The following is a 20,992-nucleotide window of genomic DNA, read 5'->3' on the forward strand; positions in this document are numbered from 1 at the left end:
TTTTTGCAATTATGAACTGAATTTGCAATCCTGACTGACTGACCATCATCTAACTAAGGTTTGCTATCATAAGCAGCAAAAGTTTTTTTAAATAGATAGTTGATCTGAATTTTTATTTAACCAACAAGAAGTACAAAGAAAAGTTTCATGTTTTTCATGTTTTCATGACTAGCCTAATTGTATATTGTAAATATAAAAAAATAATTTGACACCTGCAACACACTCAAAACAGTTGGGACAAAGGCATGTTTACCAATTTAGTTAAACTAAAAGCTGTTTGTGGTTTAAAACATTAAATATACTTAAACAGCACCTGAAGACACAACATTAATGTGCCAGAAATGTATTCAATTTCTTTGAAAGTAAACAACACTTTAATAGCAGATGTTTGTGGAGCTGTGCCGTAAAAGTTTAAATACACTGTTCTATAGTCAGTGTTGTTTGGTTTACTCATATTTCTGTCATATAGTCATCAAATAATTTAGAGATCGAGATGCTGTGGAATAAAATGTAAATGTAAATTCAATACCATATAGAAGCAAGTTGTAGTTCCACAATTACTGACTGTAGTCCATCTGTTTCTCTGCATGCTTGGTTAGCCCCATTTCATATTGTTCTTCAATGGTCAGGACCCCTACAGGACCACCACAGAGCAGGTATTATTTGGGTGGTGAATCATTCTCAGCACTGCAGTGACACTGACATGGTGGTGGTGTGCTAGTGTGTGTTGTGCTGGTATGAGTGGATCAGACACAGCAGCGCTGATGGAGTTTTTAAACACCTCACTGTCACTGCTGGACTGAGAATAGTCCACCAACCAAAAACATCCAGCCAACAGCACCCTGTGAGCAGCGTCCTGTGACCACTGATGAAGGTCTAGAAGATGACCAACTCAAACAGCAGCAATAGATGAGCGATTGTCTCTTACTTTACATCTACAAGGTGGACCAACTAGGTAGGAGTGTCTAATAGAGTGGACAGTGAGTGAACATGGTATTTAAAAACTCCAGCAGCGCTGCTGTGTCTTATCCACTCATATCGGCACAACACACCACCACCATGTCAGTGTCACTGCAGTGCTGAGAATGATCCACCACCTAAATAATACCTGCTCTGACCATTGAAGAACAGGGTGAAAACAGGCTAAAAAGATATGTGGAGAAACAGATGGACTACAGTCAGTAATTGTAGAACTACAAAGTGCTCCTAGAAACTAGAAACTCGATCAGTATCAGCCAGGCTAGTGATCCACGCCTTAAAGTTCCGCTTACATGCTGGGACACTTGAACACTAGTCTCACCTGTTGAGTTATAGTGTAGTAAGGTTCAGGTTGCTTCAGTACACCATCGGCTCCCCCATGTGGTAATGTGAGAGCACACAGAAAATGCTCTCCGATCATTCTAACGTTACTGTTAGGTTATATGAAGTGTAAATGAAGTTGTTTCCTGTACTTAGGCTCCTTTTATGTTGACAGCCTCCCGCTCCAGTTGTTTCTTGTCTTTTTATCATTTGGTGGTTGTTGATTTACATCTGACCATCCATGCTAGATGTGGTACAGTTATCTGTTTTTATCTGTTTTAATAAACATTCTATTACTGTGGGCTTGATTGCAAACCACATATCACCCTCAAAATAATGACAGTTTCAACAGTGTACTATTTAGTACAGTAGTTTGTGGTTTGGGATACTGCCAGTCATCTTGCACCCAAACAATACATACGCTGTATACAGTGTGAGCTTGGTAGCTAGCTTGCTAGTTACAGTTGCATTTAAAATTATTAAACCCCCATTGCAAATTTACTTATTTGCAAGTTTATTAGCAAAATTTTCAAACCTTCAGCTGTTTGCAATAAACAAATAGCTTAACACAACTAATATAACAAAGAGTTTCTCCAAATTCAACAGAAAATGGCACTTTTAATCCTTAAAATGACTTATTCCCACTGAATAGAATCTGGGCGGCACGGTGGCTCGGTGGGTAGCACTGTCGCCTCACAGCAAGAAGGTCCTATAGGTGAGTGTGTGTGTGTGTGTGTGTGTGTGTGTGTGTGTGTATGTGTGTGTATATGTGTGTCTGCCCTGCGATGGACTGGCCAGTGTGTTACTGTGTGCCTTGCGCCCATTGCAAAACCTGGGATAGGCTCCAGCACAAGTGACCCTAATTGGATTAGCAGTTAAGAAAGTGAGTGAGTGAAAAGCTTCTTTTGAGTTTGAGTTTGAATACAATCCCTTATTAGAGCACATACTTGCAAATCAGGTGTTGTCTCAAGCACACCTTATGCAACCAATCAAGAATCATTTATTACCTTTATCAGTTAAAAGAAAAGATAATTGTCTTGTACTGAATGTTCCTCAAAATACAGTTGGAAGCGTAGTTCCCAGGGTTAAAGTTAAAAGAAACAATGGCTGCACTACCTGGACGTGGCAGAAAGAGGAGTCCTGAGAGAGCAGGTGGTCAAAAACTCTTGAGTGACTGCATAAGACCTGCAACATGATTTGGTTGCAGCAAGCACTGAGGTTTTAGTTTGCACAGTAAAGCTCATACTAAACACTGAAGGTCTGCATGCTCAACCTACAAGACATACAGGGGTTGGACAATGAAACTGAAACACCTGTCATTTTAGTGTGGGAGGTTTCATGGCTAAATTGGACCAGTCTGGTGGCCAATCTTCATTAATTGCACATTGCACCAGTAAGAGCAGAGTGTGAAGGTTCAATTAGCAGGGTAAGAGCACAGTTTTGCTCAAAATATTGCAATGCACACAACATTATGGGTGACATACCAGAGTTCAAAAGAGGACAAATTGTTGGTGCACGTCTTGCTGGCGCATCTGTGACCAAGACAGCAAGTCTTTGTGATGTATCAAGAGCCACGGTATCCAGGGTAATGTCAGCATACCACCAAGAAGGACAAACCACATCCAACAGGATTAACTGTGGACGCAAGAGGAAGCTGTCTGAAAGGGATGTTCGGGTGCTAACCCGGATTGTATCCAAAAAACATAAAACCACGGCTGCCCAAATCACGGCAGAATTAAATGTGCACCTCAACTCTCCTGTTTCCACCAGAACTGTCCGTCGGGAGCTCCACAGGGTCAATATACACGGCCGGGCTGCTATAGCCAAACCTTTGGTCACTCGTGCCAATGCCAAACGTCGGTTTCAATGGTGCAAGGAGCGCAAATCTTGGGCTGTGGACAATGTGAAACATGTATTGTTCTCTGATGAGTCCACCTTTACTGTTTTCCCCACATCCGGGAGAGTTACGGTGTGGAGAAGCCCCAAAGAAGCGTACCACCCAGACTGTTGCATGCCCAGAGTGAAGCATGGGGGTGGATCAGTGATGGTTTGGGCTGCCATATCATGGCATTCCCTTGGCCCAATACTTGTGCTAGATGGGCGCGTCACTGCCAAGGACTACCGAACCATTCTGGAGGACCATGTGCATCCAATGGTTCAAACATTGTATCCTGAAGGCGGTGCCGTGTATCAGGATGACAATGCACCAATACACACAGCAAGACTGGTGAAAGATTGGTTTGATGAACATGAAAGTGAAGTTGAACATCTCCCATGGCCTGCACAGTCACCAGATCTAAATATTATTGAGCCACTTTGGGGTGTTTTGGAGAAGCGAGTCAGGAAACGTTTTCCTCCACCAGCATCACATAGTGACCTGGCCACTATCCTGCAAGAAGAATGGCTTAAAATCCCTCTGACCACTGTGCAGGACTTGTATATGTCATTTCCAAGACGAATTGACGCTGTATTGGCCGCAAAAGGAGGCCCTACACCATACTAATAAATTATTGTGGTCTAAAACCAGGTGTTTCAGTTTCATTGTCCATAGTACATCTCTACTGAGCCAAAAGCACAAGAAAAGTCAGCTTCAGTATGCTCAAAACCGTATATAAGCCACAGAAGTTTTGGGATTCTGTTCCGAGGAGCGATGAAACAAAAGACCTGACCTGTGGATCAGTGATATGTCTGGAGAAAAAAGAACGAAGACCCTGCCTACAGTGAAGGATGTAAGACATACAAGCTGGAAGCTTTTGCAAGAGAGGAATGGGCAAAGATACTCTACAGGAGGTGATGGAAGCTTGTTAGCAATAACCGAATATGCAAGGCAATAGAGAACTAGATGTTTTTCCCTTTTGTTATCAAAATTGCTTGTATCAATACACATTTTTCTTTGTTTATCAAAAATTGTTAACATATAAATGAAGCAAACATCACTAATTTGTTCAATACTGAAATTGACTAGACGTTTCCCTGAGGTAAAAGAAACCCAGTGTATAATCTCACTCGTTCTCTCAGAGTTGCTTATGTTGCTCTCCTGTAGACGAACAGACAGGATGTAATTAAGCTGTCACACACTTGTGGAATGTTCCATTTTGCACTTGATTGATAGTCACATCAACCCTCTTATTATTTTATTTGTCATTTATCAGTCCTGTACCTACAGGCATGATGTTGAAAGTTTGCACACACACACACACACAAATGCAAGTTTCAAATGAAAGCTGAATAGTTTCCATGAAGTAAATGATAGTTATGATATATTCTCATCAATGTAATACCAGGGCGTGTTTTCCTGTATTCAAGCAGGCAGATTGCTAAAGTAAAGTTAGTGTGCATTTATAAGCATACACCTGTGTATAAGGGTTGGAAAACACGGTCATATGAAGCCTTTTTGTGACAGCTAACTGTGTTTTCTGTGTCTCTTAATTACTTACAGCGAAATCAGTTAAACTCTATAATGCACTGTATGTGAAAAATTAATAAATAAATACATTTAATCAAACTATATTGTCGATTTAGGGATTAAAATTTTGCCAAATTTTCAACTAATAACCATTCAGCATTAGTCAGTGGTTCACTGATGTGATGTACAGTGGGGGAAATAAGTATTTGATCCCCTGCTGATTTTGTAAGTTTACCCCCTTACAAAGACTTGAACAGTCTATAATTTTTATGGAAGGTTTATTTTAACAGAGAGAGACAGAATATCAACAAAAAATCCAGAAAAAAAACATTAAATAAAAGTTATAAATTAATTTTTATTTAATTAAGGGAAATAAGTATTTGATCCCCTACCAACCAGCAAGAATTCTGACCCCCACAGACTGGTTATGTCACAAAAGGCACACAAATTAGTCCTGTCCCTGTATAAAAGACTCCTGTCACAGAATCAGTTTCTTCCGTTCCAATCTCTCGACCACCATGGGCAAGACCGAAGAACTATCCAAGGACGTCAGGGACAAGATTGTAGACCTGCACAAGGCTGGAATGGGCTACAAGACCATCAGCAAGAAGCTTGTTGAGAAAGAGACCACTGTTGGTGCGATCATTCGAAAATGGAAGAAATACAAGATCACAGTCAATCACCCTCACTCTGGAGCTCCATGCAAGATCTCACCTCATGGGGTAAGAATGATTCTGAGAAAGGTGAGGTCAGTCCAGAATTACACGGGAGGAGCTTGTCAATGATCTCAAGGGAGCTGGGAGCAGAGAAATGCTGGATATGACCCCAAGAACACCATCCCCACCGGGCATTTCTCTGCCTCCAAACACAGCGAGTGGAGTTGATGCCAAAGAGCTCAATTTTGGTCTCATCTGACCATATCACATTCTCCCAAGCTTTCTCTGAATCATTCAGGTGTTCATTGGCAAACTTCAGACGGGCCTGTACATGAGCCTTCTTGAGCAGAGGGACTTTGCGGGCACTGCAGGATCTCAATCCATTACGGCGAAGTGTGTTACTAATGGTTTTCTTGGTGACTGTGCTCCCAGCTCCCTTGAGATCATTGACAAGCTCCTCCCGTGTAATTCTGGACTGACCTCACCTTTCTCAGAATCATTCTTACCCCACCAGGTGAGATCTTGCATGGAGCTCCAGAGTGAGGGTGATTGACTGTGATCTTGTATTTCTTCCATTTTCGAATTATCGCACCAACAGTGGTCTCTTTCTCACCAAACTTCTTGCTGATGGTCTTGTAGCCCATTCCAGCCTTGTGCAGGTCTACAATCTTGTCCCTGACGTCCTTTGATAGCTCTTTGGTCTTGCCCATGGTGGTCGAGAGATTTTAACGGAAGAAACTGATTCTGTGACAGGAGTCTTTTATACAGGGACAGGACTAATTTGTGTGCCTCATGGGCACATAACCGGTCTGTGGGGGTCAGAATTCTTGCTGGTTGGTAGGGGATCAAATACTTATTTCCCTTAATTAAATACAAATTAATTTATAACTTTTATTTAATGTTTTTTTTCTGGATTTTTTGTCTCTCTCTTTTAAAATAAACCTTCCATAAAAATTATAGACTGTTCAAGTCTTTGTAAGGGGGTAAACTTACAAAATCAGCAGGGGATCAAATACTTATTTTCCCCACTGTATGCTTCAATGGGACGCTACATGCTACATGTCTTTATTTTCCATTTCATTTTCATCACAGTTTCCACCAGAAAACACTGGAAGCAAGGCAGGAATACCCTGGGCAGAGCGCTAATCCATTGCAGGGCTTCAGTCACTCCCTCAGACATAGCCAATCATGTCTGTGTAGATGCCTGGTGGGCCGATGGTACCAGTTTAGCATTCAGAGTGTAGATTTTACACCAAGTCCATAGTGACAAGTTCATTACAAACGCAAACTAATTGGTAGCGCAGTTGGTATTTTAAAACTCTTCCCAACAACAGTAGTGTTGTATTACACACAGATCAGCCATAACATTATGACCACCTCCTTGTTTCTACACACATTGTCCAGTTCATCAGCTTTACTTACCATATAGAAGCACTTTGTAGTTCTACAATTACTGACTGTAGTCCATCTGTTTCTCTGCATGCATTGTTACCCCCCTTTCATGCTGTTCTTCAATGGTCAGGACCACCACAGAGCAGGTATTATTTGGGTGGTGGATCACTCTCAGTGACTGAAAATAGTCCACCAACCAAAAACATTCAGCCAACAGCGCCCCGTGGGCAGCATCCTGTGACTACTGATGAAGGTCTAGAAGATGACCAACTCAAACAGCAGCAATAGATGAGCGATCGTCTCTGACTTTATATCTACAAGGTGGACCAACTAGGTAGGAGTGTCTAATAGAGTGGACAGTGAGTGGACACGGTATTTAAAAACTCAATCAGCGCTGCTGTGTCTGATCCACTCATACCAGCACAACACACACTAACACACCACCACCATGTCATTGTCACTGCAGTGCTGAGAATGATCCACCACCTTAATAATACCTGCTCTGTGGTGATACTGTGGGGGTTCTGACCATTGAAGAACAGGGTGAAAGCAGGCTAAAAAGGAAAGTAGAGAAACAGATGGACTACAGTCAGTAATTGTAGAACTACAAAGTGCTTCTATATGGTAAGTGGAGCTGATAAAATGGACAGTGAGTGTATGGCTGATCAGTGTAAGAAGCAGAGTTTTACCCTTATACTGAAACACAATGCAGAATATCCAAATAATGTCTGTACAAAATAACACTGCACTCAGCAATAGACTCTATATTGACACAAAAATTAGATTTTAATGTCTAATAGTTCCTTCATTCATGATTTTTTCTGTTTGTATTGGAACTTCAGCACTTCATGTAAATAATTTTGAACACAACTGGCTCATGTGCACTAAGGGTGGGAGGGGGTGAGTCTCAGATCAGCAGTCTCACTGTAGCTCCTCTCAGTTCAAATCATGCTTCAGCTGGTAAAAATGAATTAAATTAAATTTACCTGACTTCTTTGTTGGTTATTGATTACGTTTAATCATTAACATTTCTAATTGTAAAATATCTGTCAAGTTTACAATACAAAGATTACAATTTTACAGTATTTTTCAAAAGTAACTTTTCCCAATCCTTTGTAAATCCTATTACTGTATATCTCTTTCCTTGAATCATTGCCAATTATTAAAACAAAACATGTTACACTAAGACAGGGTTGTCCAAACTACGGCTCTTGTGACACTTTACCATTTTTAAAACGGCTCACAAGGTATTTTGGAACTAAAACTAAAGTTGTCCAGCTATTAAGCAGGTTTACAAACACAGCTTGAACTGTTTTTTTTATTTTTTATATATATATTTTTGTTTATGCATTTTCTTCCCTTTTTCTCCCTTTTAGCGCGTCCAATTGCCTAATTGCGTCATGCTTTCTCTCCTCCAATGCCAATCCCTGCTCTGATTGAGGAGAACGAAGCTAACCCACGCTCCCTCCGACACGTGGGCAGCATGCCGTATGCATTTTATCACCTGCACTTTTGACGAGTGCAGTGCAGCTCAGCGTTGTGTACGGAGAGGACACACCCTGAGAGCACTCTTTTCTCATCTTTGTGCAGGTGCCATCAATCAGCCAGCAGAGGTTGTAATTGCACCAGTCATGGGAGAGAGACCCCATCTGGCTTAGTCCCGCTTTTATCTGAACAACAGGCCAATCGTTGTTCATGTGGCCGCTCAGCCTTAGCCGGTAGGCAGATCTGAGATTCGATACGATGTATTAAAGATCCCAGCTCTGGTTCCAGCGTGTGATTTTACCGCTGCACCACCTGAGCGGCCTCAGCTTGAACTGTTTGGGTGTCACTATCGCATAAAACAAATCTAAAACGCTCTTCATCTTCTTTTCCCCAAACTCAAAACATTGATGTTACACCTGGATAAACATGACAGCTCCAAAGAAGTTAAAACTCGACAGCAAATGTGCTGGGAAAATGAATATTTTTTCACTGAGTTCAGAGGGAAGTGTATTTGTTTAATTTAAAAAGTATAATAGTCTTGCCATTAGGGTTATAAACTGGTGAGTGAAACTGGCAAAATCTTAGTTTACACAACACTGTCAAAGATAGATAATTAGTCAATCAATTTAAAAGGAAGTGTAATTGTTAGTAATTGAGTAGGTCTATTATATTTTATTTGTTTTATTACAATAGAGTCTGTGGCCCATGTTTGCATATTTTTTACTCGACATTTTCCCGACAACAAAAGTTTGGACACCCCTACACTAAGGGAATAAAAAATCATCACATTTTGTGAAAAATAATTTAGTTATTTAAAAAAAAAATCTAAAGTATATAACTCGTAAATCAACCTTGGAATAGTGTCAAAGTGTCAATCAGCCTAAATGCTAAGCCGCCCTATCATATTAAACACAGCCAGACTTGTTTTCAGCCAGCCCAGATAAATACAATCTCTCATATAACCATCAAAGCCATGCAGTTACTTCCACATGGACATCATGCCATGATCTTTTGTAATTTGTAATGTCATGACAGCTTCATTTTAAGTGGCAAATGCTTTTATGGTATTACAAATTACAAGAGCTGTCATGACAATTACATGCATTGGTGACATGATAATGTTAACATGGCAGGTTTATGATGTTTTTATGTCAGGGTTATGACAAAGTAAATTTTCTGTCAATACATATTCCAGCTTGTTTTCAGCCTCACACATGCAGAATGCTGTGCTGAAAAAGTCAAGCTTTATAACAGTTATGTGTAGAAACATCAGCTTAACTGTTTTATTACTTAACTATTGTATTGTATTGTGTAGTTAACTATATGTATTACTAGTTTGAACAATATGGGCATTGCAAATAAATGACAATGCAAATACATTGATGAAGTGTTTCTGGTGGTATTATGTCCCATTCTTTCTGCACACATGTCTTAAGGTGTGCAACAGTACAGGGACAGGTTTGGAACAGGTCAGTACTGCAAGCAGACCAGTTTAGTACCCGTACCCTCTTCTTTCACAGCCATGCCTGTGTAATGTGTGCAGCATGTGGTTTTGCATTGACTTGTTGAAAAATGCATGGACATCACTGGAAAAGATGTCATCATATATAAATATATAAATGTTCTTTCAGCATTATTGCTGCCACCACAGAAGTGTAAATTACATTTGCCAAGGGCACTGACACAACCCCATACCATGACAGACCCTGGTTTACAGACTTGTTGCTAATAACAGTCTAGATGGTCCCTTTTGTCTTTGGTCCAGAGCACACAAAAATACTGTTTATTCATTCATGTAGTAATATTTGATCAAAAACTTAAACCTGGTCAGGGTCATGATGGGTCCAGTGCTTCCTTTCAACCTCCACTTAATGTGATCAGGAGTTGGCAGGAAACCCAGGCACAGAAAGAACCTGTAAAACATCTCACAGTCCGTGATCTGGGATTTTTACACAACAGTCTCTTTAGAGCAGGCAGCAGCCATTGAATGTCATTGACCCTTGGAATGGATGAGCCACAACAGCAGCAGATTATTTTTCTTTATGTCCCGTCAGCCATTTGCATCAATCTGAGGCTACAGTGGTCACAGGCTCACCAAAACTGGATAGTAAAAATAACATTGTTTGTTTTTCATGATTTTAAGGTCTTGTTTTACACTTTGGTTATATTCAACCTTGGTCACTGTTAACAAAACTAATAAGATATTGTGTGAGCATGTGTGTGTGTGGGGTGTTCAGGACAGAAACTAAAAATGGGGTTGCACCCTTAGTCCCAGCCCTAAGCAATGATAAATAGGAGCATTAGGAAGGGCATCCGGTGTAAAAACTAAAAAAAAAACTGTGCAATCCAATATGCTATTAAATGATCCACTGTGGTGACCCCTAATGGGAGCAGCTGGAAGGATTCATTCATTCATTTATGTTGTGTGTTGGTAGGTGGGTTGGAGCAGTGCAAGAGACTACTACACATTCCTGTGGTCACCCATGCCTGAGAACTACACTGAAGGTTCCACTGTGCACAGAACTCTCGTCTTCCAAGGTGCATGCAGCGGTTCACTAAAGTTTGCATTGGATATAGTTACCAAACCTTGACTGTTAAACTAGACTGTTAAACTGTTAAACCTTAATAATTACCAAACCTTTCTGCTGTTAAACTAGTGCAGGTGGTACAACAAAAACCAGTGTTACAAATGTCATAAGAGTCGGCCATGTCTTTGTTCTGCTCTTAAAACACCCGAGGGCAAATCTTTTCAGCTTGTATTTATTTTAATAAAGTCAAACACATTACATTTACATTTTCGGCATTTGGAAGATGCTTATCCAGAGTGACTTACAGAAGTGCTTCCATAGTAAACATTTCATTACTCTAGTTTAAGTAGACAACAGTCCAAGAAATGGAAAAGTGTGTTTAGTAAGTCAGCTTAAGTGCTTAGTAAAGAGGTGGGTTTTTAATCGTTTTTTTAAAGATAGCAAGAGACTCAGATGTTCAGACAGACAGAGGAAGTTCGTTCCACCATTTGGGTGCCAGTACAGAGAAGAGCCTTGATGCTTGTCTTCCTCGAGTTCTGGGTGGAGGATCAAGTTGAGCAAGACTAGTGGCTCGGAGGTTGCGTGGTACAGAACGGGGTTTGATTAGACCACGAAGCACTTATAGGGAACTTGTAAGGAACAAATGATGTGATGAAAGTCTGGTGGTTTCAAACATTTCTGCAACTGTTTTAAGAACAATTTTTGTTGTCCTTATTAAGGAAAAGATCAATTGCACTTTCTATCATGACGTTTCTGGGGAGAATAGAACTATTTAAACTAAAGTGTAAGCTCAGATACAAAACCCAGTAATTTAAGAAATTTAAAAATAAACAGATAACAATTCTGGCTTAGTCAAAGTATTATTCCAGGTGATATGACATATAAATGTATTAAAGTTTATTATTATGCATGTTTTTTATGCAGTAAGTACAACTAGCACTTTTTTTAATAATAAGCTGCTGCTTGACAGTACTGTTAATGTTTGGCTTCCCAGGTTACTATGTTCCACGCAGTGATGGCGAGTTTTATCAGTTCTGTTACGTCACACACACGGGTGAAATCAGAGGGGCCAGCACCCCTTTCCAGTTCCGACCAGCCACGCCCACAGGGGAGGAGCTACTGACAGTGGAGGAGGAAGGGAATTCAGATATACTAGTGGTTACAACCAAGACTGGGCTACTGGAGGTATACACACAAATACACATCTGTATACAAAAGAATAACGTAACAATTATAAGTGAAGAAACATAATTTTTAAAAGTCTTTCTAATATGGATCATTTACACTCTGTACCTTTTTGCTGGGATTGTCATATTGAGTAATTTTTAGTTTTTATTTTATTTATGCTGGTCCCCTTTTTTCCCCCCAATCCACTCATATCCAATAACTAGTTAAATGCTGCAAACTCCTACCCTGACTAAGGCGGGCCATACCTAACATGTGTAGTAGCCAACCACTTCTTTTCACCTGCACAAGGGTTTACACTGGGATCAGTATCGTGTATGGAAAGTCATACACTGATATTTGTTATTCCCATTATTACTGTTATAGCACACAAAAAAGTCTCAGCACGGCGGAAGACCACAGTACTCTCTATGTATTCCTTTGCTGCTGTTGCTGGCACCTTAACCAAGTTGCTGTTGCAGTACCCAGCCTATGTACTGGTTGTATTTGTTAAGCACCCATTATGGTGGCACCACTTAGACTTGAGACTAGAGTCTCTGTGCTAGACTGCTGTACCACCCGAGCACCTCTTTTATACATTTTTTAAATTGCAGATTATCATCAGATTAGATCAAAACAAAGAATACAACCACATTAATAAAGACAGCAGTGATTCCCAAACCTTTTCAAGTTACACACATAATTCAGATGTTTCCAGCACCCCAACACAGCAGTGGCCATTACACCGATCAGCCATAACAATAAAACCACCTTCTTGTTTCTACACACACTGTCCATTTTATCTGCTCCACTTACCATATAGAAGCACTTTGTAGTTCTACAATTACTGACTGTAGTCCATCTATTTCTCTACATACTTTTTTAGCCTGCTTTCACCCTGTTCTTCAATGTTCAGGACCCCCACCGGACCACCACAGAGTAGGTATAATTTAGGTGGTGGATCATTCTCAGCACTGCAGTGACACTGACATGGTGGTGGTGTGTTAGTGTGTGTTGTGCTGGTATGAGTGGATCAGACACAGCAGCGCTGCTGGAGTTTTTAAATACCGTGTCCACTCACTGTCCACTCTATTAGACACTCCTACCACCTTGCTGTTTGAGTTGGTCATCTTCTAGACCTTCATCAGTGGTCACAGGACCTTGCCCACATGCGCTGTTGGCTGGATATATTTGGTTGGTGGACTATTCTCAGTCCAGCAGTGACAGTGAGGTGTTTAAAAACTCCAGCAGCACTGCTGTGTCTTATCCACTCATACCAGCACAACACACTCTAACATACCATCACCATGATAGTGTCACTGCAGTGCTGAGAATCATCCACCACCCAAATAATACCTACTCTGTGGTGGTCCTGTGGGGGTCCTGACCATTAAAGAACAGGGTGAAAGCAAGCAAAAAAAGTGTGTAGAGAAACAGATGGACTACAGTCAGTAATTGTAGAACTACAAAGTGCTTCTATATGGTAAGTGGAGCTGATAAAATGGACAGTGAGTGTAGAAACAAGGAGGTGGTCATAATGTTATGGCTGATCGGTGTATAATAATAAATACCACCCCCATTAAAATTAAGAAGTCATAAGGTAGACCTGCCGGGCGATAGCTGGGATTTTAAACCTGGATCTAAGTCATGGTTGCACACCTAGTGCACACCTAGTAATAATAATCTTCATTATAATGAATAATTTATTGTTGTTGTTATTAACTTATAAAAGCAATCATAATTTGAATATAGTTTTTATGGTCACTCATTAGCCAAAATTTTTCTAGGTTCTTCTAGGAAGATGTTTTTTTTTTATTATTCACTTTGCCCATACCTTTCTCACTCTGGTTCATATATAACCCATGCCTAAAATGACTCAAATTATAGTCTGATGGATTAGATTTTAAAATGAAACTGTGTATGTATGTGAGCAGCAGCGTATGGAGGAAGTTCAGCAAGAATGCAGGGAACTACAAAAAGCAGTTCGACTCCTTACACAAGAGAGAGACCAACTCCGGGAGGAACAGAGACGACACAACCAGGTAACACTCACACACACAAATACAGAGGGCTCTGCAACACACTGGTGATCACAAGTTCAAGTTATCTCTACATCAAAGAGTTTGGCCGTATGCTTGTCTTAGGGAAGACTCACTGTCTCCAAGTATAAGGCTCTTTGTCTGTGTCTGCCAGGGAGTACACACACATCACTCCCAAAAAGCACTTTACCTTATCAGATAACGTGTCTGTTTGTATCCATGTGCGCAAACGTCTTGCCCCTTACAATGACCTTTTTTACCCATTCAGTGATTTAATGAAAGTGAGTGCGCAGTGACAGGGTAAATAATAAGAGTGAAGGAAGTGACTGGTAAAGAGCTATGGTAAATATATCGTATTGGATTATTCACATCCTTAACTCACGTTTTAAGAGTTAAGTGCATGTGATAGTTTGATGTGTTTCACAAAACAGCTCACTGAAAAAGAGGCAACATGCCCAGTACTGCAAATACCAACAGCCAAGTTCCCACAAGGGGGCTAAATGCTTCCATGCATCAGTTAGTCACATACTGCAACATTTACAACCCAAAAGACTTTATTTCTTTCTCTTAATTTTCTTAATGGCTACCCCACTTACTTTCAAAAGCAAGAGATTGTCTGTAAAGAAAGGTGACAAATAAAAAGATCTGAAAAAAGGTTTTATGGCTGTAACAGCACCCAATATTAACCTACTTGAATGTCTCAGGAGGGTTTGGGCTAATGTGTTAAAATAGTGCTCCATTATTTATAATTATTATCAGATTCTGCATGAGAATTTTTTTTTTTTAATGCATTTTCTCCCCTTTTTCTCCCCCTTTAGCGCATCCAATTGCCCAATTGCATCATGCTTCCTCTCCGCCTATGCCGATCCCTGCTTTGACCGAGGAGATCGAAGCTAACCCATGCCCCCTCCGACACGTGGGCAGCAAGCCGTATGCATCTTATCACCCACACATTGACGAGTGTTGTGCCACCTAGCGTTGTGTACGGAGAGACACACCCTAAGAGCACTCTTTCCTCATCTCTGTGTAGGCGCCTCTAATCAGCCAGCAGAGGTCGTAATTGCATCATTCTGACAAAGAAAGACCCATATCCGGCTTAGTCCCGCCCACCTGAACAACAGGCCAATCGTTGTTCATGTGACCGCTCAGCCTCAGCCGGCAAGGCTGATTCGATACGATGTATTCGAGATCCCAGCTCTGGTTGCAGCGTGTGTTTTTACCACTGCGCCACCTGAGCGGCCCGTGAGATTATCTTTTCAATAATACATCCCTTGAGTACAGTTTCAAAGAATTGTAGGATCTACGACAGGGCACAAAGATTGTTTTGAGGGTCCAACACTTTTTAAATGACAACCAACACCCTTAATGTTGAATTGTAGTCAAGTGCATCCTGTTGTGTCTAGAACTCGATTGGAATCCACCTGTAGTGTAATTTCCAGACTACATCCAATCAATTCACATTGCAACAGGTGGCTCCAATGTGTGACTACAGCACACATTTCCACTGTCTTACTGAGATTAATTTGGGCCAAACTTTTTTTTTAAAATTATTTTGCCTTGTCTCATTTTTTTTTACATGTTTGTTCCAAGCATCAAATTCAACATTGGTTTATATTCACAAAATACTATCAAGTTGGTCAACCAAAACATTAAAAGTCACTTCTTTGTACAACCCCAAATCAGAAAAGGTTGGGACAGTATGGAAAATACAAATAAAATAAAAATGGCCTGCCTGCAGTCCTGACTTGTCCCCAATAGAGAATGTGTAGAGAATTTTGAAACGAAAAATGTGACAACGACGACCCCGTACTGTTGCACATCTTAAGACGTGTTTGCAGGAAGAATGGGACAAAATAAAAGCTGAAACACTAAATCACTTGGTATCCTCGGTGCCAAAACGTCTTTTAAGTGTGGGGGAAATTAATTGCAACATTACAAAGTGGTAAATGCTTTACTGTCCCAACCTTTTTGGAATGTGTTGCAGGCCTGAAATGCAGGAATGGATGTTTTTTTGAGCAGAGCAGTTGAGCAGATAAAACATAAAATATCTCAGGTTTATCCTGTCTGCAATCAAATAAAAGTCAAAGTTAATGTAAGAAACTCTGTGTTTTTTTATTATTTGCATTTTCCATGCTGTCCCAACTTTTTCTGATTTGGGGTTGTACTTTTGTCTCTTGAATCTTTAACTGACAAATCACATGGTCATTTATTGCTTTTTATAAATTGTTTTAACATTTCTGGAAATGGAGTTTGTATTTACTTGTTTTCTGTCTTGTGTTTCTAACCTCAAGTTCTTGCTTTTTAGTGCTCTTTTAGCTGTGCTCAGTCTTTAGTGCTTCCTGTGAATATTCCACTTAAAGGCCCTCACACAATAATAAAAAGTGCTGCAAAAGCAGGATGTGTGAGAGGAGACCCCCCACCGTGTGTGTTCATTGTAAAGTTAAGGCCAGATCATACCCAAAGTAAAGTATTAACGCTCCTTACAATTTTACACCCCAGCCACACACACACACACACATACACAAGCACAAATGTTCATGCGCAGTATTTAATAAAGTGTGAATGTTTTGCAGTATGAATCTGTGTGCATATGCACATCACACCCCATATGTTCAAAAGAATGTGAACACACCTCATAATTATTCCGTTCAGGTGTTTCAACCATACCTATTGCTCGGGGGTGTAAAACCAATTATGTAATAATAAATTATATGCTTTCGCCTTTGTAGCAGTTTGGGAAAAGCCTGCATGACCATGATCTTGTGCACAAAGCAAGGTCCATAAAGAGTGGTGTGTAGGAACTCCAGTGGCCTGCACAAAGCCTCAACTCTTGATATATAAATCCATTTCCATCATTCAAAATATAAAAGTTCGGACATTTTGTTAAATGCAAAAACAAGACTATGTGATTTGGTAACTTTATATTTAAATAACAAATGTGCAAAGAAATAACTTGATTGTTTATTTGTAAATTTTTTGTCTGTTTATCACCACGTTTTTTCTGGTCAGGGTTGCGGTGGGTCTAATTCACTGGGTCTCACTGACTCTAAATCCTCTAAATCTGTAAAGTTGCTTTGAGACAATGTCCATTGTAAAGAGTGCTATAAAAATAAATTTGACTTGACTTGACTTGGGAAAAAGGAATCAAACACTATGGACTATTACAAGGCAGACATACACACACACACACACACACACACACACACACACACACACACACACACACACACACACACATTCCTTAGTATCTCAAACTGGCCTAACAGCATGTCTTTTAACTTGTGGGAGGAAACCGGTGTACCCAAAAAAAAGCAAATAAATCCTTTACACTTGCCTATTTACTTTGTGTTGGAATGTAAAGGGTTTGATTAAATAAGGCCTGTGTTGTCACCCTGTGTTGTCATTAGAAAGAATGTTGTGCTGTGTGGTGGCTCACTTATAGGAATTTAAAATTTGGTAAAATTTACCAATCATATCGTGTCAATTTCACAAAGAAATCAGCCACAGTGAAGCAAAAAAAAAAAAAGTGGTTAAAGAATCTTACATATTTAAATCATTTGCAGCAATGGTGAAGGCAACACAATCAAGCATGTGCCAAACAGAATTTACTTGGCTAAATAAAGATAAACCACAATTGGACACACATGTGAGAATGCTGTGTAGATTATAGCTCAGTATTCAACACCATTGTTCCCTAAACGCTTGACAGCCTGCAATCTGGGTCTTAATAGCTCTTAGTACAGCTGGATTCTAAACTTCTTGTCAGGTTGACGCCAGGTGGTTAGAATGGGCAGCATCACCTCCTCCTTACTGACCCGGAACACTGAAGACCCTCAGGGCTGTGTATTAGGTACTCTCATATACTGTTTGTATACTTCAAATGTCATTATCAAATCTGAAGATGACATTACAATCATAGGTCTCATTTCCAATAACAATGAGATCAGCTTCTTGACATTCTGGTACCAGACAAATAACCCTACACTGAATGTCAAGACATGGGAGATGATGGTGGTCTTCAGTAAACAGGAGAAAGTACACACCCCCCTGAGTATGAACATTTTACACATGCACCATGGAAAGTGTTCTGACTGGTTGTATCACCACCTGGTATGGGAACTAAACCTCTGCGGAACGATAGCTCTGCAGGGGTTGGTACGGACAGCCCAGCACATCACTGGAGTTCAGCTGCCAAACCTTCTGGAATTATACACCAGCCACTGCCTGAGGAAGATCAGGAAGGTTATAAAGGACTCCACCCACCCTGCTCTTACAGCTGTCGAGTGGCAAGAGGTACAGAAGCATCTACACAAGAACCAGACAGATGTGAGACAGTTCCTTTCCCCGGGCCATCGGACTGCTGAACAGCAAGGGCCACCATCTCAGCCAACCACAAACATAATTATCACCATGGTCAATTTACACCACACCCTCACCCCATACCAACTCATCCTTTACTCTGCAATTTGATTCACTTGAACTAGAATTAAAGCACATCTACACCTGCACATATACTTTTTTCTTCTATCCATATCTGCATATCTAGAGCTAAAGCCCGTATTTATGTTATGTGTAGAAATCTTTTTATTTTTTGTATTTACTTACTGTGAGGGACTATGCAAGATTTTCAGCAAACTTCACACTCGTGTTAATGTGATATGAGAATAAAAGGGATTTGATTACTGGCTTTAAAGATGCAGCTCGTACCAAATTAAAGGACACTGTGCAGAGCTTGAGCTAGAAGAATCATCAACACGGCCAAGAAGCAGAGGTGGAGAACCTATGGAAACAGCATAACAACAAGCACCCTCAACGCCAAAGTTTAGTGTCTTTTACACAAAATAAAGGGCAGTGTTACAAAGTCAAGTTCAATACATCAAACATAAAGATGGTACAACCACCACAAAGACCTGGAAAACTTAAACCATCCGGACGCGGGCAGAGAAAATAAAAACTTCCTCTGCAGAAAAAATTGTGACAGTTATTCTTGTGATATGCATATGAACAAATTCTAAAACTCCATCAGCCGTAAAACACCACCAATCATTAAACACCTCAGGGAAAGAATGTGTGTGTCTACACATATAGGTGTGTGATGTCAGATCCAGATGTTGCCATGATTTATTGAGCATGACTGTGAATGTGGACATGTTAGAACGAAGTTAAATGAAAGTAATTCTCAGCTCTTCTCCATGTCAACAATGTGTAAGATTGCCGTGTATCGTCACAGTATGCAAGTGATTCAAATGAATACTCTTGATGCTCTTTTCCAATCAGAATATAATTGACAGACTATAATTTACCTGGTTATTATTTTTAGTTACCACCAGACTATTAGCTGTATACAATCAAAGAATTACAATTTTACTAGTTTTTAGACACTAATGTAATAATTTGCACTTTTATGCCTACAAATTTTGAGGTGTACTCACACATAAGGCCTAATTACAAATAAGCCTTTTGATTGGCTGGATTGTTAGAATGACAGTGGGTCTTTTTGATGACAGGAGCTACAGCAGAGGCTGCAGCAGGAGCAAGATAAAGCTCAAGCTGGAGTGATACAGCTGGAACAGGACCTACTGGAAGTCACCCAGAGAGCTGTGCTTAAAGAGACTGAGCTGGACTGGTAAGGACACGTGCAAAAGTCCTACAAATGGGTTAAGGTGGGATTCCAAGAGAATATTTATTTGAAGGATAAAATAGATGGAGATCTATGTCACACCTTTCACCAGTACATTTTCTTTACATAGGTAATTAAGATAGACAGACAGACAGACAGATACTTACTTTATTAATCCCGAAGGAAATGAAGGCCTCGGTAGCAAGTTACATAAATCAAAAGTAATAGTACACACTACAGAGACACACTACAGAGATGTATAGAAGCACCTTTCATGGCCTCACTAATGTTCAACAGGCTACTCTAGAATAATTGAGCAGTATGTATTTGGGCATAATAATCTTGGAAAATAAAAACATTTGAAAATGAAACAGTAAATTTTCAGCCGAGGGTGCACCGGTCAGGTAGGATAGTCTCATGTTTGTTGGCTGTTAGAGGTTTGGGTTAAAGTTTATCCTGTGGTATTTGTTGTAAACTTCTACCTAGATGGCTTTTTTTCTTTTACTCATGAGACCAGGTTTTATGTTCTTTATACCAAGTTACCCTGATCAGCCATAACATTAAAACCACCTCCTTGTTTCTACACTCACTGTCCATTTTATCAGCTCCACTTACCATATAGAAGCACTTTGTAGTTCTGCAATTACTGACTGTAGTAGATTTCTCTACATTTTAGCCTGCTTTCACCCTGTTCTTTAATGGTCAGGACCCCCACAGGACCACCACAGAGTAGGTATTATTTAGGTGGTGGATGATTCTCAGCACTGCAGTGACAATTACATGGTGATGGTGTGTTAGTGTGTGTTGTGCTGGTATGAGTGGATCAGACACAGCAGCGCTGCTGGAGTTTTTAAATTCCATGTCCACTCACTGTCCACTCTATTAGACACTCCTACCTAGTTGGTCCACCTTGTAGATGTAAAGTCAGAGACGATCGCTCATCTATTGCTGCTGTTTGAGTTGGTCATCTTCTAGACCTTCATCAGTAGTCACAGGACGCTGCCCACGGGGCGCTGTTGGCTGGATGTTTTTGGTTGGTGGACTATTCTCAGTCCAGCAGTGACAGTGTGGTATTTAAAAACTCCAGTAGCGCTGCTGTGTCTGATCCACTCATACCAGCACAACACACACTAACACACCACCATGTCAGTGTCACTGCAGTGCTGAGAATGATCCACCACCTAAATAAATAATACCTGCTCTGTAGTGGTCCTTGGGAGAGTCCTGACTATTGAAGAATGGCATGAAAGAAGGGCTAACAAAGCATGTAGAGAAACAGATAGACTACAGTCAGTAATTGTAGAACTACAACGGGCTTCTATGTGGTAAGTGGAGCTGATAAAATGGACAATGTGTGTAGAAACAAGGAGATGGTTTTAATGTTATGGCTGATTGGTGTATAT

The 20,992-nt window shown here is 40.3% G+C and overlaps 1 protein-coding gene across 3 annotated transcripts in view; it reads left to right on the forward strand.

The window, feature by feature from the left end:
- Positions 1–20,992, forward strand: part of tax1bp1a (Tax1 (human T-cell leukemia virus type I) binding protein 1a) — an 85,494-nt gene that overhangs the window by 23,786 nt on the left and 40,716 nt on the right. For all 3 annotated transcript variants that reach the window (XM_063011806.1, XM_063011821.1, XM_063011813.1), the window contains exons 3-6: positions 10,674–10,776; positions 11,761–11,951; positions 13,865–13,972; positions 19,477–19,595. In XM_063011806.1, the coding sequence (XP_062867876.1) occupies positions 10,674–10,776; positions 11,761–11,951; positions 13,865–13,972; positions 19,477–19,595 (521 nt within the window). The remainder of the gene's footprint in view (positions 1–10,673; positions 10,777–11,760; positions 11,952–13,864; positions 13,973–19,476; positions 19,596–20,992) is intronic.

This window comes from Trichomycterus rosablanca, chromosome 2 (genome assembly GCF_030014385.1).
Source record: "Trichomycterus rosablanca isolate fTriRos1 chromosome 2, fTriRos1.hap1, whole genome shotgun sequence".
In the NCBI taxonomy this organism is placed as follows: domain Eukaryota; kingdom Metazoa; phylum Chordata; class Actinopteri; order Siluriformes; family Trichomycteridae; genus Trichomycterus; species Trichomycterus rosablanca.